The sequence below is a fragment of the Dromaius novaehollandiae genome, chromosome 17 (genome assembly GCF_036370855.1).
Source record: "Dromaius novaehollandiae isolate bDroNov1 chromosome 17, bDroNov1.hap1, whole genome shotgun sequence".
Lineage (NCBI taxonomy): Eukaryota > Metazoa > Chordata > Aves > Casuariiformes > Dromaiidae > Dromaius > Dromaius novaehollandiae.
In genome coordinates this window covers 13,668,243-13,693,274 of record NC_088114.1, presented here as the reverse complement: position 1 = coordinate 13,693,274, position 25,032 = coordinate 13,668,243, and the positions used below count along the sequence as shown (strand labels likewise).

General features: G+C 53.6%; 1 protein-coding gene across 5 annotated transcripts in view; it reads left to right on the top strand.

The window, feature by feature from the left end:
- SRRM4 (serine/arginine repetitive matrix 4) overlaps positions 1-25,032 on the top strand; it is a 42,567-nt gene that overhangs the window by 2,820 nt on the left and 14,715 nt on the right. For 3 of the 5 annotated variants that reach the window (XM_026119034.2, XM_064522289.1, XM_064522287.1), the window contains exons 2-8: positions 8,636-8,782; positions 11,856-11,945; positions 12,271-12,342; positions 13,808-13,834; positions 15,263-15,313; positions 18,456-18,548; positions 19,561-19,723. In XM_026119034.2, coding sequence (XP_025974819.2) covers positions 8,636-8,782; positions 11,856-11,945; positions 12,271-12,342; positions 13,808-13,834; positions 15,263-15,313; positions 18,456-18,548; positions 19,561-19,723 — 643 coding nt within the window. Of the gene's footprint in view, positions 1-8,635; positions 8,783-11,855; positions 11,946-12,270; positions 12,343-13,807; positions 13,835-15,262; positions 15,314-18,455; positions 18,549-19,560; positions 19,724-25,032 lie in introns of those variants that run through there. The other 2 variants (XM_064522288.1, XM_026119037.2) reach the window with 2 other exon arrangements.

Genomic DNA, 25,032 nt, shown 5'->3' with positions numbered 1-25,032 from the left:
CCGGCCTGGCCCTTCCCGAGCCGTCTCCCCCTGGGATTCATCCCGCTGGAGCCCGTGCCCGTGTCTGCACCTTGCAGCTGGACCTTTCTGCATATGTATTTTTTGCAGTATGAACTTCTCAAGTGCGAGGCCGGCGTCACTGAAATGAAATTGTTTCAAGCATGACTGCACTTCCCTTTTCCCTCTCCTTTATTTTTTCCTTTCCCCTTTTCTTCCTGTGGCTGCTGAACCTCTTAATCACCGCAGAGCCCCGACGAGGCCACTAAATCCCCGCCGGGCTCGGCAGCGGGTCGTGCTGCCCTCTGCTTTGGGGCTCCCCCGGCGTGCGGGCGCGCAGCCTTCCCGGGCCCAAGGGGCGAGCGGAGCCGCTGGCGGCGATGAGGCAGCCGGAGGCTTGTGCTTTCGCGAGGGATGTGGAGCACGAAGGGTTTAGGAAAAGAAAAAACACAAAGTGAGAAAAACCTATATGAAAAGGGAGCCCTGGCCGGCGGGCTGGGATCTCAGCTGCGCTGCCGCCTGCGTGAAGAATTAGCTGTTGCCCAGCAAGAGAAATATGTTTGCGCTGAGGGAGGTTTCCCGGCTGAAGACCGGCTGCTGAGCGCATCGGCGGGTCGGCAGGGGCTGCCGTGTAACCAGCCGCCGGGGAAAGCGGTGCGTATGTATGTAATAGCAGGTAAACACAGTTGTTGTTATAGCTTATTCCCTGCTACGGGAGGATGGGGAGGCCGTCGGGCCGATTTCTGACTGAGGCTGCTGTTTTTGCTGGGAACCTGCTTTTCCGGCCCCTGCAAAGCCTTTTCCCTCTTCTCTCCGGTGCATCGGAGCGGGTCTGGGCCGGGGTCGGTGAGAGGGGGCAGCACGGCCGCTGTCAAAATCCCTCGTGCTTGCGGCCACGGCGCCGGAGCCCCTGCGCCTCGTCCCGGCGACGCCAAGTCGCTGCGGTCGCTGGTACCAAGCTGCCGACACCGTCTGCATTTGTATTTAATGCTGATTCCCGGCGCCTGTAATTTTCATCAGCGCTGCATGACTTTTTATAGAACAGAAAAACGGGAGAGTAGTTAATGAGCTGTAATTCTGGCGAGCTTCTGCCTTGATTGGGACTAATTATTTTCTTTATAAAAATAATTAACAAGCCGCGGAGCCGACAGCGTGGAAGGCATGTGGCGTTAATTAAGCGGTGCGGTATTTCAGCGCAGCTCTCCGCAGCGGGGCAGCGCGCGGGCTGGGACGGGGCCGCGGGGCCGAGCGCTGGCCGGGCCTCGGCAGCCCCACGAGCGTGGGCACCGCGGATTCGGCTGCGGAGGGGCCGCGGGGTCTCTGCCGGCTGCTGCGTCGGGCAGCGCGAATGGCGATGTAGCTGCTTTGCGCGGCGAAGCCTGCGCTGGCCTCGTGCTTGAGCTCTTGCAGAGCCTGCGACGAGCTCACCCGAGCAGGGCCAGCGCGAGGGCGTGCGTGTGCGCGCTTATGCACACGCTTGCATAGTGCAGGGTTGTTAACAGCACCAATTCCTCTGTTTTCCTGGAGATATTCTGAGAATTAATGGATGAATTTGCATAATCCTGATTTCGTTTAGGAATGCTGCTGGATGACCCAAACATGAGCAGTGCCAGGGCGTTGCGGCCCGAGGTTGCCCATCAGCCGCAGGGAGTGCGGCGCTTTGCGAATGGTAGTTCAGCCTTTAAATCCCAGTGAGCAAATAAAACTCTTCTTGCACCCAACTAAAGACGAACGCGCAGAAAAGCGAAGGGCAGGAGCTGGCTTCAGATCCGCGGCTGTGCCCCTGGCGGGAGCAGGACGTCCAGCCAGCCTTGGAGCCCCCTGCCCAGGGCGTGCGGCCACTCGTGCCCCCGCGCCGGGGCCTCGGCAAGGCTGGTCGAGCAGCAGCTGCTCCAGGCAGGGCTGCTCCGGGCTGGATTTGGCCTTGGTTGTTGGAACGAAGGAGCTGCCCTGTTACCCAGAGCGCCTTAGGGCTCGTTGGCTGCGAGCGTGGTACCCCGCGGCCGGCCAGCGCCGGCTCTGCCGCCATGCCGGGTGCCTTCCCGATCAGCGACCGCGGGAGATTAGGGCTCTCGGAAGATCCCGGATTAACCCGCGCCGGAGAGGGTCACTGCTGCGGTCCCCGGCCGCGCTGCGGTCCTCGGAGCATCCGGCGCTGCCCGCTGCCGCCGCCTCTCCCGGCCGGCAAGCGCCGTGCTCGGGATCAGCCAGGAGGCGAAGGGAGCCGTTCCCGGCTTGCGGCGGGATGCCGAGCTCCCGGGAGGGGGAGGCAGGCGTGGCCGGTGAACATGGGATGAAAAATATATATTATGGAACTGGGTTTCTGCTCTGTGCTTAAACCGCCTCGAGACAGCCACGCGCTCTGCTGCAGCTGGTGCCTCTGCTGATGCACAAAAAAATAGCTGCGAGAAGATTAAAATTGAACTGGCTTGGAATCGGTGTAATCAGGGAAAATATCTCGGTGATTTGCTATTATAATTTTCAGTAACAAACTGCAGGGCTCCTGCCGCACTAATAATAGCGGTTTGAACGAGGTGGGGAAGGGAACCTGCCGTGGGGTGTTTGTGTGTGTGTGTTTGCGGAAAGCGCTTGCAATTTTCCCCATCTCCTAATTTTGAAGAGGTATTTTTAGTGCACATTTCAGAGAGATTTACGTAAACACATCTGCTGGAGTCGGTGCTTGGAAATGTCTTTGCAACCTTCTTCTTCTCCCTCCCCCCCCGGGACAAGGGAAGGGTTCAACCATTTTCTTTCTCAATCAGCCGAGGAGAAGCCAGAGAGCAAGAGAGGAAATAAAAAGGGTGATTTTACTAGCAAAAGTGGCTTGTTTTAGAAATGCTCCTAGTATTTCAGCAGGCTGGAGTGGTGGCGGTCGCCGTCGCGGGGCTGTTGCCCCCTTTTCCCGGGGACGCCAGGATGGGTCCCGCTCCGGGGGCCTGCCAGCAGGAACCCCCCGGGGAGACATGACACCACGGTGATGGGCGCCTTGGACAGGGTCTCCGCACCCGAGTCCCCAGGGACGGGCTCACGTTGCCCTCGAGCAGTGACAGTGCAGCGAAGGCAGGTCGGGGGGTGGCGAGTCGGGGGGCCACCAGCTCCGGGGGCACCGCGGGGCAGGCGCGCAGCGCTGGCCGGCGCATGTCTCGAGGCGAGCCGCCCTCCGATTGGGTGCTGTAATTAAGAGCACTTTGCGGCCAATATTTAATCTTTCTCTCCATTTAAATTGGATTGATTTTTCCCATCGATTTAGCCGACGTGACTCCATCTGCCCGCTCCCCCCAGGAAGACCGCGGCTCCCCTCGGCGGCCCGGCCAGCGGCTGCCGGCGCGGGAGTTTCTCGTGCTCTTCCGCGGGGCCGCCCCGGGTGCCCGCGTCCTTTGGCAGATGGATATTGCCAGATTGATCCCCCAGACGAGGCATCCGTCATCGTTTTAATGGCCAGGGAAACATCCACAACTAATAGGCTCATCAGAGATGCTTTAACCTTTTCAGTTTTGGTGGCTCCAATTGGCTGGAGCATCTTCACCGGGGGCTGTAGGGACGCGGGGACACGGAGCCGGTGAGGACCGACAAGGGCAAAGCAGGGAAGTTTCCCGATCGTCTCTCCCAAATTCTGTCCTGAGCTCGGAAACGCTGCTGGCCCGAGGTGGCCTGGCTTCGGGGTCTTTGCAGGTGCTGCAGACGGCTGCCGCGGAGCTGCCCCGTGCAGGCGACCGGCCACGGCAGCTTTTCCCAGCCAGCCCCGTTTCTGGTGTTTCCATACTGACGCTTGCAGAGCAGGAGGAAGGGTGGGACCAATGGGGCCAGTCCCGCAAGCAAGAGGGAAGGAGCTCCTGGGGATGGAGAGATGTCTCTGGCGCTAAGGTCCAGCAGCTGGAAGGTCACCAAGGCAGCGATTTTCCCATTTTTCTCTCCTCCGGAGACCAGGAGTTGAGTTACTGCCGTGCAAACAGATGACTGATGGAAGCTCTGGGGCAGGGAGCTGCCCTGGCTGTACCAAAGTGCAGCGCGGGGCTCTGGCGCGCGGACCCGGCAGGGAGGAAGGGGGATGGCTTGTGAGCTCGCTCTGAGTTACCCCCGGAGTCTATGTCAGGGCCTTGCTGAGCCCAGCACAACTCGTGGCAGCCCAGGCCTTGCACCTCACCCGGTGCAAAAGCCAAGCTGGGCCCTGGCTGCTTCCACGCACCTTTTTCGGGGCATGTTTTTGCACAGGCTTTCACACCCTGGCCATGGGGCGGGCACCAAGAGCTGGCACCCCCAGCCCCACGTCCCTGCCACCGCGCGGGTGGGCACCCACGGGGTTTTGACTCAGCAGGCTGCCCGGGGCTGGATTCGGTTTGTTTTCACCGCATTTAGAGGGGAAGAGGCAGAGTTACCTCTCCGGCTACGCTGTCCCGTAGGAGCCCTGCCGTCCCCCAGCAGCCCCCTCCCAGGGTGTTCGTGCCGCGGCTCTGCCCCTCTCCCCCAGACCTTCCCTGGTGCTTCCCTTCACCGGCCCCGTCTTCGTTCCGGTCTGTCCAGAGATGCCGGCAGGGTTTCTCCCTGCTCCGAGCGCTCGGAGGTTAGCAATATGTGGTTTCTTTCCCAGCAGTGACCTTATCTGCATCATTTCTGTTACGGGTGGAAGGAAACCGTTTCCTTCTGCTGCAGCGATGTTCTGTCAGGGAAGGAAAACGTGGGAGAGCCCAAATCCGAGAGCAGACGGCAGAGGTGGGCTGGCTCGGCTGCGGGAAGCGGCCAAGGGCTGGGGCTGCTGGGCGAGGCGAGAGCCCTGGGGCAGAGCCCTGGGCACCTGCCGCTTCCCGCCCGCCTGCTCCCACCGGCTGGAAAAGTGGCAAAAATTGCCGCGAGCCCCAAAGCCCCCGTCGTCAGCGGAGCCTGGTGCCACGGCGGGCGCGGGAAGGGCCTGGCGGAGCCGTCCGCAGAGGGAGGCTTCGTGCAGGGCGCGATGCTCTGCCAGCCTGCGCCGCCGGATGCACGAGCCGGGCGTCTCCCCGTCAGCAGCAGCGATGCTGCCTTTGTGCGGACCTGACTGATAGCTTGGATTTATGGGAGGAAAAAAGGGGGGGAAAAAAAAAAGGAGAGTGCAAGCAATCACGTAATGGGAATGGAGAAACTCCCCTCCGGCGGCAGGCTGGGCTGCTGAGCGGCGGCTGCCGAGGGCTGGCTGCTTGGGAGATGGACGCGACCTTGGGCTCGCTCGCTGCTTCGTGCGCCGGTGGCGGATTCAGGCGCCGGCCCTGCTGCCCTGGAGCGCTGGATTAGGGGCACACGCGGGACGGGAGGGCAGAGAGAGGCAGCGGTCCTTGCTGCAGGGCCAAAGCGCGGCAGCATTGCACCCCGGCAGGGCAAAGCCACGTGCCCTTCCTCCCTCCTCTTCCTCCCACCCGCCTGAGCTGTCAGTCAGGGCTGCAGATACATACATACAGATATATATATCCAATCAGTGTCCACGGAACTTAATCCAAAGGGATTACCAGCCAGTTTATAGCGTTAGAGACTCTCAGCATTCATCAGAGCAGAACATTTGGTTGAATTTAAGCCAGCCTTTTATGGGATTGGAGAATAATTATTTCCATCAATAATTACTTCCAAGCCCAGGAGGAATGTTTCCTAGCATGCCCCGGGACAGCCATCCCTGGGTGCCTCGAGACCAAGATATTTTAACGCGGGGTGCTTGGTGCGCGGGAATGCTTGCAGCGCGGCGTCTCCGTGGGTGCTGGTGGGGGAAAGCCGCAGTGCTGGCGTGAGGGACGTCACCACCAGCCCCCCTGCCAGCCCGGGCCTCTCCTGCAAACCCCGGCGTGCCGCCAGCCCTGGGAGAAACCCTCCTGCCTCTGCCGCTGGAGCTGAGCCGCCCCGGCCTTTCCACCGGTCATTAATTTGGGGACATTTTTAATGGATCCTAATGACTGAGCCTCGGAAGACTATTCTTAAAAAGGGTTCAGGAAAGGCCACGAGCTAATTAGTTGCACAAAGAAAGCAATTAACCATGTAGCTTCCCGGATGGTTAAAAATAACACAGACGTTGAGAAGAGACTGGGAGATTTATTACAAGTGAAGTAATAGACTTTAAAGCCAGAGGGACCACGGGCTCAGCTAACATCTCCTCCTGCACATCCTGGGCTGGAGGCATCTCACCAGCTTCCCCCTCCGTGACCCCTAGCACTTGCATTTGGCTAATGCACACCCGTTAAAAGCTCAGATGTGAGAAAATTGGCTTCCACAAAGATTAGCTGTTTGAAAAGGTGGATTCTGGGGGGAAGTGACCCCGCTCCCCATGCCATGGCCCACTGAGCGGCTGTGCTGTGCTGGCACAGGTCCCCGGGGCTGGCAGAACCAGCAGCATCCTCCAGAGCCTCTGGAAACCTTCCCGAGACAGCAAAAGTCAGTGCACGGATGGGGGACAGCATTCCCTGGGGCCTGTAAGCCTCTGGCCATGGTTAACCGGGGCTCACACGCCATTTTAGCATTGCATCATTCTTTAACCACCCGTTTGGCCCCACTCCGGCCCACCAGACATGTGGTGTCCACCTGGCCCCGGGTCTTCGCTCGCAGCCCCAAAGCCTGCATGTGGGCTTCAGTATTACACTGGCTTCAGTATTATAATGAAGAGAAACGGGGACGCTGCTCCCTGTCCTCAGGGCTGCCCAGCTTGGCGTGGGTAGAGCCCCCCAGCCAGGCCAGGCTCCGACCTGCCAATGCTTGTTTTAGTTCTTTGAGTAATACTCTGGATGACACACAAAAAAACAGTGTTCTCGGCACCCCCGTCGGGTATGGTTTATGGCTTTCCATTAATCTTCATGTTCTTTGAAATAAACATCTCCAGGGCCTGAAAATCTGTTTACTTCCCTCCTAAGTGTTCGAGCTCTGGTTTGTTTTGGCTTGCTTTTTTCCGTTTGGCAAACAGGGCAGCCCTGTCTTCTCCTGCCCAAGCTGCAATGTTTTTCGGAGACGAGAGGCCCAAGGGTGTTGCCGCTCCGGCTCTGCTCCCCTTCGTCGCCGGCTCGGTGCTGTGAGTCGAGGGACTCGGCTCATCTCCCCACTGCTCTCGCAGGCCTAGGTGAGCGCGGCTCTGCTGTGCTCTGCTCGGCACTTGCAAGCAGCTGCCAAGTCTCCTGTGGATCATCTTTGGTCTTCTGGGTTGTCCCAGGCTCTCCAGCTTGGGCATCCAGCACAACCAGGAGCGGTTTCTCTGTGTCACCCTGCTTGTACGAGCAGGGGGGACAGCCTTCCTCCACGCTGCCGAGGCTGCTCCAAGCATCGCTACTACCTAGGTCCTGGCGGTATGATGGTGGGCTGGGGAGGAGGAAGCATGGTGAGATATTGGCAAGTCAGTAGCAGGTTTTGTATTTCAAATGCAAAAACTTCTCTCTACCAGACCGCAATGCTGTTGAGGCCAGCTGAGATTTTGGCCGGGCCTGAATGTCTCTCTGGGATGCTTTGTGCAGAAGCCAGTTGGAACAAGTGGCCATTTGGTTTCTGGCACCGCTGATGAGGGACCTTGACCTCAGCCTTTTTTATTTTTCTGGGATTTTTTTCCCCTGGAGAACACCCTCCCTTCTCCGCATACATGTGCAAACATGTCATTAAAATGTGTACCATGCTCTCAATTCGGCCACATTGCCAATGAGGTTCAAATAAATGCAGGGCTATAGAACCAGGCTGCATCTCCAAGTCTTGCTGCAGTTGGGCAGACAAACATTGAGTATCTGTCAGGGGAGAAATGGGAAGGGAGCCATGACCTGCGTTCAGCTGCGGTTGCATCAGACATAAATTGCAAGCTCTGAGCTGCTGACAGGCCCCGTGGTCTGTCTGACAGTGCCTGGCCTGGCTGCGATGCTGCAAGTTCATGAGGGAGAGGAGCAGGGAGCTGTTTATTTGGATGTTGTGGAGTGTTTGGTGCTGCCTTTGCCTTGTTTCCTCACCTGGTGAGGACACAAGAGGTTGTGTTAGCACGTCCCTTCGTGTGCTTCAGGCTCTTCCCTTGGTAAAGCATCCAGTGAAAAGGCTGAACAGCCTGAGCAGTGGCGGGGGGGGACACGGGGTTGGGTGGCCCAGACAGACCCTTTGGCCTGGTCATCTGTCCTCAAAATCAGCCCCCTCCCACCACAGCGGGCACTGTCTCAGCAAAGCTGGTGTGCCGGTGGGAGGCAGGGGGCTCCTGGTAGGAGCTGCTCAGGCCGCAAGGGCTGTGCTGCCTTCTCCTGCATCCCGAGCTGAGTTTAGCCAGCAAAGGGCAGCTCCCAGTCATGCCCTGGGCTCTTTCTTGCCTCTGCACCACGAGCATTGGGTGCAGCTGGAGCAGCTCCCTGTGCACGCAGGCCTTCAGGTGTCCCCCCTCCCGCGTCTCGCCTCCCTCAGCTGCTGTGTTAGTGCACCCAGCCCCCTTTCCTGGGGCTCTTCACGGAGCTGTGGGCTCAGGAGGCTGAAGAGCAACATCCAGCTCTCCCTGAAAGGCTTAAAGCCACCCACTTCTCTTCCATGTGGGCTGTAGCTCTGCAGCTGTGGAAAGGAAAGCAGTGCGAATTGGGGGCCATGCTCTTAGCGGGTCACTGAGTACACAAAAAGCCTTCAGCAAATGTCCCCAGCTGTAAGGACAGCCCTTCACCACTGGCTTTCATTCCTATTGCCCCAGCAGCGGGACGCTCAGCTGCCTGTCGTGCCCTGCGGAGGACAGACGTCCTGAAAAGCCAAGTGGCAATGCATCCAAGGAGGCCTCCACCGCCAACGGTTGTGTGAAGGGGAAGGAGAGACGCGACCATGCTCGCCACCGGTCACGCAGGTAAGAGAGCGAGGGCCGTGAGTGGGGTCAGCCCAAAGCAGGGATTCAGTGAAGCAGATGTCTGCTTATCTACCTGATCTGTGGTTTCCCATGCCCTCTGTGGGCCTGTGAGCGTTGGCCCTGGGAGGGGGGACAGGAGGGCTGAGCTGCCCCAGGAAGGCAGCCAAGAGAGTGCTCTTACCCCAAAACCAGCTTCCCGGTCCCCCTCTGCCTGTAGCCTCGTGCCATCATTAAACAGTATTGGGACCCCAAGCAAGCGCGCGGGCCTGCACCAGCCTCCACCCAGCCGCAGCGGGCACTGGTGTCCGTCTGGACAGGCACAGCGAGCTCACGTGCGGCCTTGGACAGTCCCTTGCGAGCAGCCCTGGGTGATGGCAGGCCACTTGCCTGCAGCCCCATGCTACCGGGGTCAGCGCGGTGCCTTTGGTGGGGAATGGCTATGAGAAACTCCTGTCTATGCCTAGATCACAGACCGGCAGCACTGGCTTTGTTAGGACATGGCTTCGTTATCAGTTCATCGCAAACCCCTGGCAACTTGAGAGGGGAATAATGGATCAAACTCTCTAAATGAAGCAGCTAGAGTCACTGAGCCCTGCCTGTTAAACTGTCTCTGTGATTAAAGCCTATCTATTTGGTTAAAGATGCTAGAAAGAAAGAGAGAGCAAGCACATTTCATATCTCCAGATTTCAGGCTAACCAGAACAATAATCTAAAGGGTATTTTTAATTAGACTTTGATTACAATCGGAGAGAAACAATTAAAGTCAGATCAGCTGAGGGAGAAAGCTTCTACATCAAAGACAAAAGAATTTATCTTGGGAAAAGGAGCAGGGCTCTATGCGAAACTGCCTGAGGCCAAGTAGCAGAGGCTGAAGGTCTCTCTGCTCGCTGTGACCATGCCCAGTGCGCGGTGCTTCTGCTGGGGAGGGGGCTGAGGAACACCAGTCCCCGTTTGCTGAGGACCCCGGGCTCATGTCATACAAAACTGCGTGGGAGCTGAGGGGAGAGAGAGCTGATAGCTGAGACCTGTGCTCAGGTCCCTGGTCTAGCGTGGACCCTCAGGGTGCCTTTGGGCAAGTCACTTAATTGCTGTGCATGCTTTCTCCCCAGCTCCGCAGTGGGAGTGGAGGTCTCCCCTTACAAGGGTGGTCTTGGTGGGGTCCTGGAGCAAAGCATCTGCCCAGACACCCGCTGCTCTCCTCCCCGCACCCCGGCAAGTGCTGTGTGCTGCTCCAGCCAGGCAGACACCACTGTCCCCCACCGCCGGCTGCTGCGCTTGCCCCAGGGCTACAGCCGCTCCCCGGAGGTAGGGGCCAACCCAGGAGCAGGGACGTCGCCCCAGCAGACATGGCACTGGGTCCATTTCATGGACAAGCCCACATCTTTCGTGCTTTGCAGCAAGCTGTGGAAAGCTGGGCTGACACTGGGGGGCTGCTTGGGCCGTGCTGAATGGGATAGATCCAGGGTGGCCCCAGGTCCTGCAGCCAACGGCACTTGGTGCCCAGCGGAGACTTCTCCTGGCTTTTGGGCAGGACTTCATTCTGTAAAAATGACCTCTTTGGAGCATGTGTCTTCCTAGGACCAGCCCTGCCAGGCTTCCCCGTATGTGGGTCTGGAAACTGGGCTGGGTGAAGGCCTGTACTTTTGCCAGCAGTCGGGGTTTGCAGCGCCTGGGGGCTCGGGGTACGGCTCCGTCGGGCTCCATGTCCGTCTGTCCCCCTCCACGCTGGATTGCGCCGACACCAGGCAGCTGCCTCCTGCCCTGGGGAGAGCCTGAGGAGCAGGACAGGTCCTGGCCGGGGGGAGAGCGCAGGGGAAGCGGGGCGGTCAGTGCCTGGGGCTGGTGGCGCGTCGCCTCGGCGGAGTAAATTAGCAAGTGGATATTGCTGGCGAGGAGGAGGAGGAGGGAGGGCCATGCTGCCACCTTCACCACCCCATGTACAACCCTGCTTATGGGGAGAGGTTTTTCTTTTTTATTATTATTTTTAATGTTTCATAAATACTCTGCGCTTCAGCTATTCATGGTTCACAACCAAAGCGTCAGCATAAAGTTGAGTTCTGGGGAGCAATAAAAAAAATGCATTAAAGCGCTAAGCAATTGGCTTTTTATGGTGACATAATTTCGATGGTGCTCCGAGCCCTTGGGGAGCCCGTCCCGGTGCGGGGCCCTGGGACGCAAACGCGGACGGGGAGCAGCTGCCGACGGGCTTCCTGTGCGCCGGGGCTTTTATCCCCGATTACGCTCGTCCTTGCCGTGGCACTGCCCTATTTTCGCCCGGTTTCTGCCGCTGAAGATCCCAAAGCCTTTTCTAAACCAGGGGATCTGCAGGCCTCATTGCCCATTTCCCCCCATCTTTAAGAGCATTTGCTTTGCTTAACAAATAGCCACAAAGTATCTGTCATATTTTCAGCCGGGCGATCTAAATTAATTTAACCACAGGATTTGCTTTTCATTGAAACATAATGGGATTTGGCATTGTGTGTTTTCAAAAAAAAAAATTAATTTGCAGGAATTTTTTTTTTGAGGTTTAACAACTGTGTGAGAGATGCCTATCTCATTAAATTACCATAGCACCTCAATAAATATATATTTTTATAATCAACTGCTGTTTAACATGCACTAATTCTTTTAATATGGTTAGAGAGATGCATCTGGTTGCAATAATTATTGTATGCAAATTAAAGGCCAATTAATTATTTAAAGCATATTTACAAAGAGCCGCAAAATTTATAAATCTATTAGGGAGTCTTTAACCCCAGTAAACGCGCTTTAAACAAGCGGCTGGCCCGTGAGCAGCGCGCAGGAGCTGTCTCATTACATCTCCGTTAAAGCCGTGGAGGAGACACTTACTTAATCTATAGCGTGACCGAATTATCGGTGACGGGTGATGGAGCGTTCGCCCCGTGCCGCGGATCTGCCGCGAAACCCCCTCTCGCCCGGCCGGCCCCCGGGCCCGAAACGTCCCCGCGGCGGCTGCGGCACGCCGGCGAGGACAACGCCGAGGTGAGCCGAGGCAGCCTGTGTTTTTTATTGTTGTAATTATAATTAATATCTTTTTTTTCCCTCTCTCCAGCCGCTCATGCGAGGGGCAGCGCACGCCGCCGCCACCACCGGCCCGGGGGAAGAAAAAGAAGAAGAAATCCGGCCGCAAGAAGCGAAGGAGGTGGGTGAAGGGCCCTGGGGTGGCCCCGCGGGGGGGAAGAGGGAGGGAAAAGGGCCCCCGCCCCGGCGGGGCAGGAAAATGGGCCCCAAATGGAGGGAAATGGCCCCCGCGCTGGCAGGCAGGCGCTGAGGCGCCATGTTGCCGCGAGGCGCCATGTTGCCGCGAGGTGCCGTCCCCGCCATCATGCCCCTCTCTGCCGTGAGGGGCTGGCAGCCGCCCCGGGGTGCTGCCGGCGGCCGGGCGCGGGCTGGGGGCCGGCGCCGGGGGGTGCGAGGGGCCGCGCCGTCCCCCGGGCACTGCCTCACGCCCGCTGCCTCCCCTCCAGGTCCCCCTCCTACAGCCCCTCGCCCGTGAAGAAGAAGAAGAAGAAGAGCGCGAAGAAACGAAAAAGAAACAGGTATTTATATCTTAAAAATGTGATTTCTTTTTTCTTTGTTTTTTTTTCCCCCCCTCCTGCCGGAGCCCCGGGCGCTGCCGTCTGAGGCTGGGCCTGGCCGTCGGTGGCCCTTGGCGCTCGGCACTCGCTGCCATCGGCTGCGGTCGCGGCTGGTTTCGCAGAGCTGCGACTGCCGGGGCGCCGGCGCTAGCGGCAAAATGGGGCAAAAAATCCCCAGGTCCGTAGCTCAGCTGTCGCCCAGATGCAGAGATCGTGTGGATTTGGCCGTCCCCAGCCACACTGGCAAGGGCGAGGGCTGGCCCTTGCTGCCTCCCCGCACCCTTTCTCTCAAGTCCGGCTTTAAATTAAAGAGCACAATTACATTTTTTAAAATTGCAAATACTTCATTGCTTTCTGTCCAGTGTTCAGCCGATACTTGCAGAGAGCAGTGGATGCCATCTCCCTGCGAAAGTTCATATATTAATAATTCACTGAACCAAAAAAAAAGCTATAAAAAGCGGGGTGAAAAGCTGAGTTTGATTCTTATGGAAAGGGGAGAAAGAGAGGGAGGAAGAAAGACAAGGGTACAGGAGCTCCTTCAAAGTGTTTCCATTCCGAGGGGTGAGATTTATGCTTTCATGGATGCCACCTCCTGAGCGCAGCCCTGGGTCAGGCTCTCCCTGGCATCGCACCTCTAATGCCCATTTGTAGTCCTGCAGACCAAGGGTGACCTATAGCTGGTCCCAAAAGGCAGCAGCATGTTAAACCCTTGGGCACTAGTGACCAGTGGAGGTCACCTCCAGGCAGCTGGTACCAGACCCAGCCACATATCCCAATTAATTGACTTTGCAACAGGCAGTCTCTTGGCCCTCCCACGAAGGACTGGTGGCCATGGCTTCTGCTGGATGTTGTCCCACGCGCTCAGGTGGGACAGCAGGCAGTGCAGGGTACGGAGGCCAGGCCTCAGCGTGGAAGGGCACCCAGGTTTCCTCTGAGGACACCAGCACGGTGGCCCCTGAGTCACCCCAGGGATGCTCCAGGAGGCAAGACAGGGACGGGATGCTGTTTTATCCCTGAGGCTGCTCCAGAGTTATGAGGAGATTTGTTCCTTAACTGCAGCTTGGTCCTTCACAGAGAAGACCAGTGACTGGACTCACCTCTGGCCCCCAAATTAAATGCAGTGCAGAACTGTGGAGGCAGTAGTAGAAAAAAAGGGACCCACCAGGGATAGTGAATGTTTTCTCTCAACACATTATTCTGAGGGTCGGATTCTCAGGTATCTGCAGAGTGTGCTGGCAGCTTCCACCACACCAGCATTTCTCAGCTACCCCTTTGCTAGGTGTCTAAAGGAGAGCTGGTCCAGCTGGTACATGGAGTCCTCTCACAGTGCTCTGTGTAGCTCTGGGCCTAACCACGTTGTCTCTGTTCCAGCTTTCTACCTTAGTGAGACCCTGTATTCAATGTACATATTTGTTTTTTTTTGCAGGTTATCTTCAAAGAAGAGAAGACACAGGTAAAACTTGAGCAAGTATGGGTGGACTCTTAAAAATAAGAGTTTAATGGTCTTTTCAGGAACTTAGGAGGTTGAGATTCACTGGGTGGAGGTGTAAAACACGTCTTCTGTGTCTTCTTGAGGGATCCTCTTGACTTTCCCCATCCTATGCATATCTGGGGCTTGCCTCCCCCTGTTCAGCTGTATGTGTTCCTCAGACCCCAAAGGACTCAGGTCTCCAGCCCAGTCTGTGCAATCAAGCACACAACTGGAAAGAACCTCTTGGTCTAAGCCTACCCCTGACAACCTCATCCAAATCAACTATAGAGCTAATGCCATGCTTAAAGTAGCTTCCCTGCTTTGCTCCTGTTGTGTAAAGCCGATCTGAACTCTGCCGCTCTGGAAGGGAGGGGAGAGAAAGGGTGGTTTGCACAGACCGTATACTGAATCCAGCTTGGTAAAGGCAGATTTCTGCTCGGACAGGCTCTCCATTGCCAGGGTCTCATCTCCTACACCCTCAAGTTCCCCCAGGCCCAACCATATGGTGCTTCTGGTACTCATGGCCTGGAAGGGCAGAGTGGGACAAGTGGGACCTCTGATCAGTGGCGTAGCTCACTGAGAGCTGGACAAGAATGGGTTACACCAGACTCTGATGGCCTAATGCACCTCCACCCAGGGCAGCTGGAGGAGGCTCTCTCAGCAGCCGCAGGAGATATCCTTGCTGCTATTGGGGCCCAGCACTCCAAAGTGAGAGTCTCTGTTCTCCCACCTCCCCCTCGCTTTACAATGAGACAAACTTTCCTCTTACACCTTCAAGGTCTGGCTCTGAGAGCTGGAGTCTTGGAGCATGTTCACAGGCCTAGCTACAGGCTTGTCATGGGAGGTTCCTGTATGAGGGATCCTCAAGTTGTTTCCTAAATAGCGGGATTCATTGTTCTTGTGGGGCTGTTTGAAAGCAGGCAGGGTTACGTAGTTCCTGAAAGCTAAGCTTAGCCAGACAGGAAACCTCATTCCAGCAGGAGCCCTGTCCCAGATGCTTAGACTGCATCTTGCACCTTTATTTTTCTTATGGTTTCATTTGCAAACAATATGCAGCTCCCAGCAGCATCCATCTTTGAAACTTTCAGGCCAGAGTCATCTCAGTGCCTTTCCTGATGTGCACTGGAAGAACTCTACTGACTCCAGTGTGTACAGCATCCAGAAGTATTCGTCTCCATATGGAAGTGCAAAGCCAGCAGGATGGCTGATCCCTTTGGAGAGCCCTTTTTGTCCAAGCCCATGAGCCAGATTTGTCAGCAGGGACTCAGACCCCCTGTGCCAAGGCAGAATATTCATCTTTCTCATTTCTATTGTACGATTTTGGGTGATTTAACTGTAACATTAACATGTGTTTGTGTGACTTTTTATCAGAACAGAAATCTCCCAATTAATTAGCCATTTCTTATTTAGTTCTTCAAGCCCCAAAAGTAAGAGAAAGGAAGAAAGAAAACACAAAAAACAGTAAGTAGCAATGCATTGTACTCCCTGCCCTGCCTCCGCAGGACTGCGGGGCTAGGAACTGCTTGGTGTGGCGGGCCCTTAGGAGCTAACACTGGCTGCAAAGCCCCAGGCAACTCTCTGAATGGTTTTGCAGCTAAAACCAGTGCTTCTGGTTTTGCTGGCATGGGAAAAGGCTTGTAGGAGCTGGAGGTATTTCATCTCCCTGTCTTCTGTGCCACCTGCTTTGGCACTTTCCTTGTATTGCACAAGGGATGTACAGCGTCTTGTTCACCCACCCCTGAGCAGAGGCACCAGCCTCTTCTGCTCAGGGCAGCATGAGAGAATGAACTCGGATCTGCCTCCGTGCTTTACCTGGGCGTCCCACAGAGCACAGTGCCCTGCAGCCTCCGCTGCCCCCAGGGCAGCCTGGCCCACACTTTCCGAGGAGCTTTATCTCTGCCTTATTTGCTGCTGAACAGCCCTCAGAGGTTACAGTAGGATACACAATGCAACCAAATGTCTGAATAGGGGCAGAAGGCAATTGGGGTGGGGGGCTAGGAAGAGAAGTGAGTGTTTGGAGCCAATGGAGGGTATAAGATTCTGGGGTTGAAGCTCGCTTCTGCCCTGAAGGGTTAGCGGAGCACAACCCTTGCCCCACGGGGCAGATAATCCAACGGGTGCTGTATGAAATGTGGTGATACCTTCCCTGGGGCGAGGAGGAAGGCCTGTTGTGAGCACTTGCCACTGGAGAAGGAGATCACACCAGATGAGGAGGACACAGGCACCTTCCCCAGCTCCAGGGAAGGGCTTTGCAAGCAACTTCCCCTCACAGTCCCAGCTCTGCTCTCTGTTCACTTCCTTCTCAGTCTTCTCCTGGGTATTGCAACCTGTGGCTTCTCACCTGCTTTCTAAGCAGTAAAACAGTTCTGGGGCTGAACCCTAGGCACCAAAACCCTGGCTGGTTCTGCTGGCACTTGGGATAACCTGTTGGAGAGAGAAGCCCACTTAGCAGATGGGACTCTGCTGGTTTGATTGGCAGTTTGAACTTCTAGCTCTTACTCTTAGGCAGAAAGTCGGTAGAGGGATGATAACCCCTGGCACTGCCAGTGTCACCCCAGTACTTGTCGGGACTAAAGGGTTTGGGAATCCTTTAGGTGCAGAGCATACCGAGTTCCCTGTGCCTGTGTGGGCCAACTCCCTGTTGCATGAGAGCCTATACCCTTCTGTCTGTGATTTCTGCATGTTCAGTAGCGCAGTCACTGGTTTTGCTCAAACTGGGCTGCTAGGCACACAGAAATTTCACAGATCATTGGTAAAACTGAGGCTTCCTAGATTATCAGTATAAGCAGGCATCTCCCAAACATGACGTAGTGTTGGCAGGTATGCAGTAGCCTAAAAGCATATAATTAAAGCAAAGATCGGATGCCTTGCTCAAATGACCTAGGGGAATGAGAGCTGCTAGAATTGCTCTTTGGGGATAAACCAGTCAGGGTGTTTTAGCCTTATCTTTCATCTCACAGATCAGAACTGAGCCACTTCTGGTTGCTGCAAACATCCTCATTACTCCTGGGTGTGGATCAGAGAGATCCCATGAGCCAGCTCAGAGCAGGGTTTGTGTATAATCACTTTGCTTTGGCTTATCTTCATGTTGGGCAACTGGTTACCTAAATCACACAGGACCAGTTCTTCCTCCAGCAGAAGGGCAAAAGTCTTAACTGGGGGCACGGATGCGGAGGATGAAGAGCAAAGATGGGAGTTTTCACACAAATCCACCATGCGAGGGATAGGTATTCAGTGTTGCTGATTCCAGCTGTTCAGAAATAAGGAGGGTGGATCCCAAAATGTGAACTGTGTGTGGGGTTTTGTTGTTTTGTTTTGTTTTATTAAATATAATCGTGAGTATAAAAAGCATCACAGAAAACAGCCAAGTGAAGTTCAAGCAACTGCCTTGATGGTTGCCCTTTTTCCTTAAAGGAGATTTTTGCTGAGTTTTTATAGTGGTGAATTGCCAAACGCTGTCCAAACAGGTATGTTAGTGTTGTCAGTGGCTTGTATAATGTGGCTGTGAAATCGGACTGTTCTCACCAGCTAACCCTTCATTAGATTTGCCTGCTGGCACAGCAGTGCCAGGCTAAGCAGATGGTTACAATACCAGGTCTAAAATACCTGCCGCGATAGGCACGAGGCACGGCAAGAGGGAACAGGCACTGAAGGTGCCGGCTTGCCACCCGTGTTGTCCCACTGTCCATGTGCAGGATTTCAACTGCTGGCACTGGCAACTGGCAACTCCTCAGTGATAGAGCTGGATAATCCACCAGTAATAGCCAGAATGGAGCAAAGGGAAGTGCAGCAGGGTATTGAACTGGGGTCTATGTGCACAGGTCCCAGTTTGCTTGTAGCTGTCCTGTGGCCTTGTAAGAAAAAGGAGCACTAATAACTGGACACCTGTGAGGAGCCAGATAAAATGGTCCTGTCCCCTCAAGCAGGGACTGTGCGTAGGGCAGACTGGTTAGGGAAGCTGTAGCACGCGTTCATGTTCATGCAGCAGCCAGAGAAGGAGCTGCCTGTAGCACTGGCTGCACCCCCCCACCTAGGGAGGATGGGAAGGCTGGTTACCAAGTGTGCTGTACGCATCTGAGTCTGTCCTTTTGCACCTCCTCTTTAGCAACGAACAGAGAGGGGCACAGCACGAAATTTGGGGTTTGAACTTTGTGATGGGTTGCCCAGAGGGACAGATCTCCCCTGATACGGCTCAGTAGTGTGAAGGTCCCGGGCTAGCCTGCAGGATGAAGGGCAAGCAGGTATGAGGCACACAGCCTCTTTGTGGTCTTGAAAGCAGAAAGGATTGGTGCTATCTGCTCCCCTCCTACACGCAAGCCTGTAGATCTCCCCCCAGCAGGCTCTACTGCCACCCTAATAGCATGTGGTTTAAAGACTAGCATTGATCTCAGTAAGGTGACTTGCCTTTTAGGTGTAGATATGGAGGGATGGAGAATGTCTCATGCCCCCTTGGTGTCCTGCACAATGTTTCATACGCCAATCCCTTTAGTTTAAAATAGAGATCTCATTTTTGGTTTGGATGTTGTTGACTTAGGCCTCTGTGGGCTCTTGCATCCCTCCAGTCTGCCAGCGTAATGGTGGTTCTTCTCTCTACTTCTTAAAGCTCTCATGGGCGGCCCCGGAAATCTCATCGCCATCGCCACCGCCACTCTCGCTCAGAGAGCTCCGATTCCCACTCCCCTAACTGCCGAAGCAGGTAATGTCACCGCTCACTGAACGGGGTGTCCTTCTGCAATGCTCCCTGGCTGGGCTCAGAGATGAGACTGCAAAAGCCAGCGTGACCCTCCAATACTCTGTGCAGCCACATCTCTTTCTGTTAGTAGCTATGTCACACGCTGGAGGGTTGCGCACCCTTTGGTCCTGGCTGTAGAAGAGAGGGGTTTGGCTCAAGGAGCAGCGGCTGTAGCTTCTCAATCCAGTAGTCACAAGTTTTAATCCCCGAGGCTGATGATCAGCCCACGACAGCTGATTTCAGCCTAGTCTCCCTTCCCCAGTATATGGGCTCTGTACAATTAATGGCCCAGGAGAGTCCTTAAACCTAGTCTTAGCAATGGAGATAAGTCTATGGCGTTCTGTAGCCACCATTTTTGACCTGATTAACATCTCTGCCTTGTGGATGACAGGTCCATCCTGGGACCAGATGAGCAGATGATGGTGATAGACTCACTGTGCAGTAGGAAGTGCCGTAGCTTATGTACATCACGAGTTCATGTTTCACTTTTCCTTCAAAGCACTTGGCTCTATGAATAAACTACCCCCACTCTCCCACTCCGTCTCTCCTCACTGTTAGGAACTTGCTCATGAAACGCTGATCAGTGAGGGGAGGAACGCAGTGAATCACTTGTGGGGTGTTCATATGAGAGCAGAGTGTTTTTCTTCTTGGAGGAGTACTGCCAGAGAGATGTTCAAGGCGGTGGGAAACCGTGGTTTGCCTTGAGTCATGATAAAGTCATGCATTGGAGCTGAAATTTGAGATTAATGTCCAAAACCCACCACAAGTTTCCCAGATGCAAAATATTTTTTTAAAAGTAGAAAAACAAAACATCCCTTTTCTCTCCATCATGACTCTCTGTGGCAGTCACGTGGAGGACCTTCTCCTCCATGCCGTGGCCTAGCACAAAGCTCTAAAGGGTTTGTACAGAGCTGCTAGTGGGCACCACTGCAATACTGAGGAATAACGGTTTGGTTCTCCATGTCTTCTCCTGGAGGCACAGGGCCAGGTCTCGGGAGGAAGGGCGTAAAACACGGCGAAGACGCTCCCGGCATCGTTCAAAGAGCACTGCAAAGCGAAGCTCCTCTGCAGAGGTTCAGGCCAGCCAAAAAGCCAGCCAAACCCTCCCACTCTACAGCTTCCTGTCTCCCAAGGAAGTAGTAAGTATTGCACGCTCTGCTCCCTTGCTCAGATTAGCCACAGGAACCTGGGCGAGAAATCTGATATAAAAGTTTTATAATTCAATTATAGTGATGTTAGACAAGGTTGGTTCAAAACTGTATTAATTATTAATGGTGCTGTTCTCCAATGTATTTAAAATCATTCCTTCCTTCAGTACTTTCACACCAAGGGTGGGGCTGGAGAGGGGAAAAATTTGCAGACTCTAGTCTATGAATAATGAATTGAGGACATTTAACAAAAAAAAGTGGCCTCCAGCAATGATATTTTAGAGAGAAGTGTTTGTTATGCAGCCTTTGCTCAGCAGGATGTGAACTTAATTCACTGGTCTTCATGTCCAACAGTTTAGCCCTTCAGGGGAAGAAAGGGAATCAAACATATATAAAAGAAACATTTACATTTAATGAGTTGCTGATTATTGGCAGGGGATGTTTTCTGACTATCAGGATCCTTCTAAGATCACTGTTTCTCTGGACTGACAAGCCCAAGGGCCAAATTCAGAGCTCAGGAGCAGCTCTCATTGATGCTAATGGGAACTGCATGTGCAGCTGAGGGTAAAATCAGGCTCAGCGCCTTAGGATGTTTTTCCTTATATGTGGAGAGGGATGATATAATGCGTGCCTTAGAACTGAGGGAGCAAGAGATGGAGAGAAATATTAGATACAGATTGATATGAAGTCTTGTGTCTGCATGCCACATTTTCCCCCTTGTTCCCAGTGGCTGCAAAGCAGAGCTGCGATGCTCTGTGGTCGCAGCGTTGGCCTCCGAGAGGCACTCTGGAGAGACAGGTTGCTGCAGAGGGCTCAGAGCGGTGCAGAACCTGGTACACACGCGCATGGGTGTGTGACGTTAGGGGTGTCTTGAGTACAAAGCCGTCCAAGCCCCAAAGTAGTAGATAATGGGGACATGATTTTTCTCCTCTGTGGCTCAGTCGCTGGTTGGAAATAGCTCTGCCATACTCAGGAGTTAGTTACATGAGGTGTGAGACAGTGCCAGCAAGAGGAGACGCTTTATGCCCTCACCTGCCGTGTGTTGGTCAAAATGCACAGAGATTATACATGGATATAGACAGGCACAAGCTGTCTCTCACAATTATAGACATGCACATTTGCTCTCATTTTATGCATCTACTGAGCGTGTTGTGTACACGCAAGTCATGGTTTGTAAAACCACATAAGACAGAGCGTGAATGGCAGAACCTGCACCCTGCGCGTGTGCGCGCGCATGTGCACACACCAAGGCAAGAATAACATGCTATAAAGCTTTTACTGCCATGAGCCTGGGGTGTTGCCGTCTGCCAACTCGGGAAGGTAGGAATGAGTTAACAGCTCCTCCCCAAAATCAACTGGCCAAAGACTGCATCCTTTCACCACAGATTTTTTTGTTGTTGTTTTGGTTTAGTTTTTTTGGTTTGTTTTGGGGTTTTTTTTTTTTGCACAAGCCACACTTTACGTAAATGTTTTTGAATCTAAGCCTGGTTTTTAATTGGTACTAGGTTTCCTCTCTCTGAAGCCAGGCTCCGAGTCCTGTGAAGCCGACTGCCAGCTGTTCTGTTCCCAGAGCAAGAGTAAACTCCAATTTAAAATTGTAAAATCCTTTAAAATGAGCTAAACTCAAGCATGCTGCACTCCCCTTTGCACTTGCCTCACTCAGGGTAAATGAGCACACAAGCTGCAGGGCAGGGAAAATCAGAGCACTTATAGTTGCAGATGCAGGTGATGGATGTGAAGTAAAGTCATCAGGACACTGATGTCCTCTTTTGATCTAGGGTTAAAAACACAAACAAATATTCCAATGATAAAGAGGCATCAGTTCATTTACTGTGCAGTCTGCTAGTGTCCTCCCTGTTCCCAAAGAGAAGTACACTCTCCTGGGACATCATTTAAGAATGCTTTTAAGCACTTGCTTAAATTGAAGCTCCTGGTTAAAGGTTGTCCCTGAATTTTTTTCTGAATGAGGTCGTTAAATATCATGTATTCAAAACCAGCAAGGGAAACATGGAATGGAAATTTTTAGTCTCATCTATTAATGAGTACACACCACTGTTTTGCAGCTCTCCCTTTTTGTGTGTTAAATGGTCACTCTATAAATAAGCGTAGTTCTCTCAGAATCAGCTTTGAAAGCAGCCTGGATTGTGATGCAATGAAAAGAAAAGATTTTTGTCAAAAATTCTAGAATTTTGATTCAGAAATGGCATATTTCAGTCCTCCATGGGAGTTACAGTATCACACTCCTGTCCTTCTGTCTGGCCTGGGCTTCCAAGCCAAAACATCCTTCCCCGGGAGATGCATTATGATAGCTCCAAAGGAGAGAGACCGTCCGTTCAGGATCCGGACAGGCAGGAGAGAACCGGAGAAACGATACACAAACTCCCATGAAGTACTGCAGGAGCACCTCTAAATCAACATTTACGTTTCTTGTGCCTGCTCCTACTCTGTTTTTTTTCTTCTGAAAAGTTGAAGCATTTTGTGGTGAATTTTTCCCCCCAAATTGTTCTTCTTCCTTTCTACTGGAAGGGCCCGCATTTCCTAGCTAGGCCTACCTACAATTTAGGAGGAAAAAAACCAAACAAAAGAATGTCCTGCCCTTGCATCTACCTTGCTGCTTCTTCCCCTCTTGCCTTTATAAGCTGATACACACACATCTCTGCACACACGCCAAAACACTCCCCAAGTTCCCTGCTACTTTTCTGCAGTGAGCTTCCTAGCTTCTCCCTCCCTTTTCCCTTTAATCACCTGCAGCCGCAATAGTCACCTGTTGAGAATAGGAGGATGGGTCTGTGCCTCAGCATGCAGAGAAACTGTGGGTGATACGCAGCATCTATTTTTGGACATTAATAACACCCCCCCTAACCTGCCGCAGACGCTTTATTCTGCACCGATACAGATATATTACATGCCGCTGTGCTTTCAGTTTAACAGCGCAATATAAACACCTGCAGGGTATGAATCTAATTGCCTTTGTTGTACCTGATGAAGATAACTGCATGCTGCCTGCACTTTCCTTGCCAGCTCCTTTACTTCCACTGAAACTCGTTTACAGTGTCTCACATTAACATAGTCGGCAGCCAAATTCTCAATGAGGCTGAATGGGGGCGAGGCTGTTCCAAACCGCACGGTTCATCTTCGTGCTAATGCGTCTGCAGAAAGAGAGACGTGGGGAAGTGCTGGGCAGGGGCTGACAGCGGGTGCACTGGGCCCCAGGAGCCTTGTAGCAGGCCTGGATATCGGCTCGATGTTGCTCTGTGTTTTCTAGCCTGGGGTTTTGGTTTATATGTTTCCGTAAACAAGCACGGCCCTTAAAGAATGGAAAGGCAAAGCCCCCCTGTGCTCCTTGCATTTATGAATATGGAAATTGTTCTCTTTTTGCTTTTCCTTTTTTCCGCTCCCAGCCAGAGAGCTGAAGTTACCCCCGGCCGCGGTCGGGCTGTGGCGCGTGTGCAGCATCTGGCCTCGCGGGGACCGTCATACCATTGCTTTCAGGTTCCCGGGCTTAGCTGAGCTCTTTTGGTAGAGAGGGCCCCATCCTGAGCTCTCCATCCGGCTGAAAGGAATCTTCTCACTCAATTTTCCTTGAGTCAGGGATTCATAATTGTGCGTAATGGGGTTACAGTTTATTGCCATAGCACTGGTATTTTTTCACTCGCTTTAACAGCAGGTTGGCTTTTCAGCTGGGGCAAACTGCTAGCAGATTTAAGCCATTTCCCTTAGGTAAAGGCCTGCCCCGTGCTGCTCCAGAGGATGAAGGTCCCTCTCGAGGAACATCCCCACCAAGCAGCGGCCTCGCCGCCCCAGGCAGCCCCTCGCAGCAGGCGCTGCTCCCCCGCCCGCGCCTGGGCAGCTGCCCGCCGGGCCGTCGCGGACAGCGAGGCTCGCCGGGGTCATTGACACAAGCTTTTTATTCCTTTCCTTGTTATAATGCACAGCAAAAGAGAGAGAGGGAGACATTATGCCCCTCTGAAAAAAAAATTAACTCCGCTTTGAAACGCGTTGCAAAACAAGAGAGGAAGACCCAGGAACAAAATCCCCCAACTATAACGCGGGCTGTGCCACGCTGCTCGTTGCTACCTCCCTGTCCCCATACAGCTAAGAAAATTTATAGTCATATCTCTCCTCGGGGCTGTTCGAAGCACAGTAATGGACTTGTTCAGTTTAATTGGAAGACTGGTAGCGATTGTATTTTTGTAACCTATTAGACTGCACTGCCTCTCGATCGAGGAGCTCACTCAAAATTACATTCTGAAGCATGAGTGAGGGCCTCATTTCTCCTCCTTCATCTTGATTAAATAATGATTTGAAACAAAAAAGCAATAAATGTATATCTTGGGTGCCCCTGAGGGCAGCGGTAGGTCCCCCTGCTGAAAGCTGGAGGAAGCAAAGTTCACTGAGATTATTTAATTACTTATTAGAGAGGAGGAAAAAATCCAAGTGTTCACACAGAGCAAATTAGGTTCATAAAAGACCAGACTTTTAAAGCACCCTAGAAAAATAAAAAGCCATTAGAATTCAATTGAACTCCCAGTGTTTTCAGATGTGGCTCATGGTTTCCATTTTGTGGGGCTGATGCGCCTTTCCAAAGCACTAAAACGGAACGAGAAGCAAAGTCCAGGTCAGCAGAGGGGGAGTTTGCCTCCAAGCAGAGGTCTGAGTAAAGCACCCTCAGCCTCCGTGCCCTTTGCAGGCTCAAGCGGGTCCTATCCTGGCTCTTGCTGCAGGACAGGAACCTCCCCCGAGCCTGGTGCCCACCAGCGTGGGCAGGCTGGAAAGCTGCTTGCTTCCCCTGAGCACCAGCCTTGCCCAGGCCAGGCCTTCCAGCCCTCACGTGGGCTGTGCGCTCCGTATTTCACATATATCCACACGTCGCCTCTTCCCAGAGTGCTGCTAACGCAGATGGTGGGCTAAAGAGGAGCTTGGTGGTTCTCAAACCATTTCATAGATGTGATGCACTGAGAACAGTTGCTGCTTTGAAAAGTAAATTTCAGCACAGGCAAAGCAAGGGCGTACATCCCAGGTCCCAGGGGCAGTCTTCAGAGCTGCTTTAGAAATGCCAGGAACTGCTGGATTTATTGCCTGTGAAGGAAAAAAAGGTCTTTTGTTTTAGACTGGAGAAAACAGAAGCGAGGCGTTTGCATGTGCGATGTTGGTGTCAGTGTCCCTCTGAGCACCCACACACCCACTCCAGGGCTTTCCTACCTGGGCAGCCAGGGAGGACCTGCAGTGATATTTTTATGCCCATAAGTCAAAGATAGTCAAGAGCTGGCTACGTCTTGGGTGTGCTTCAGATCCAAAGC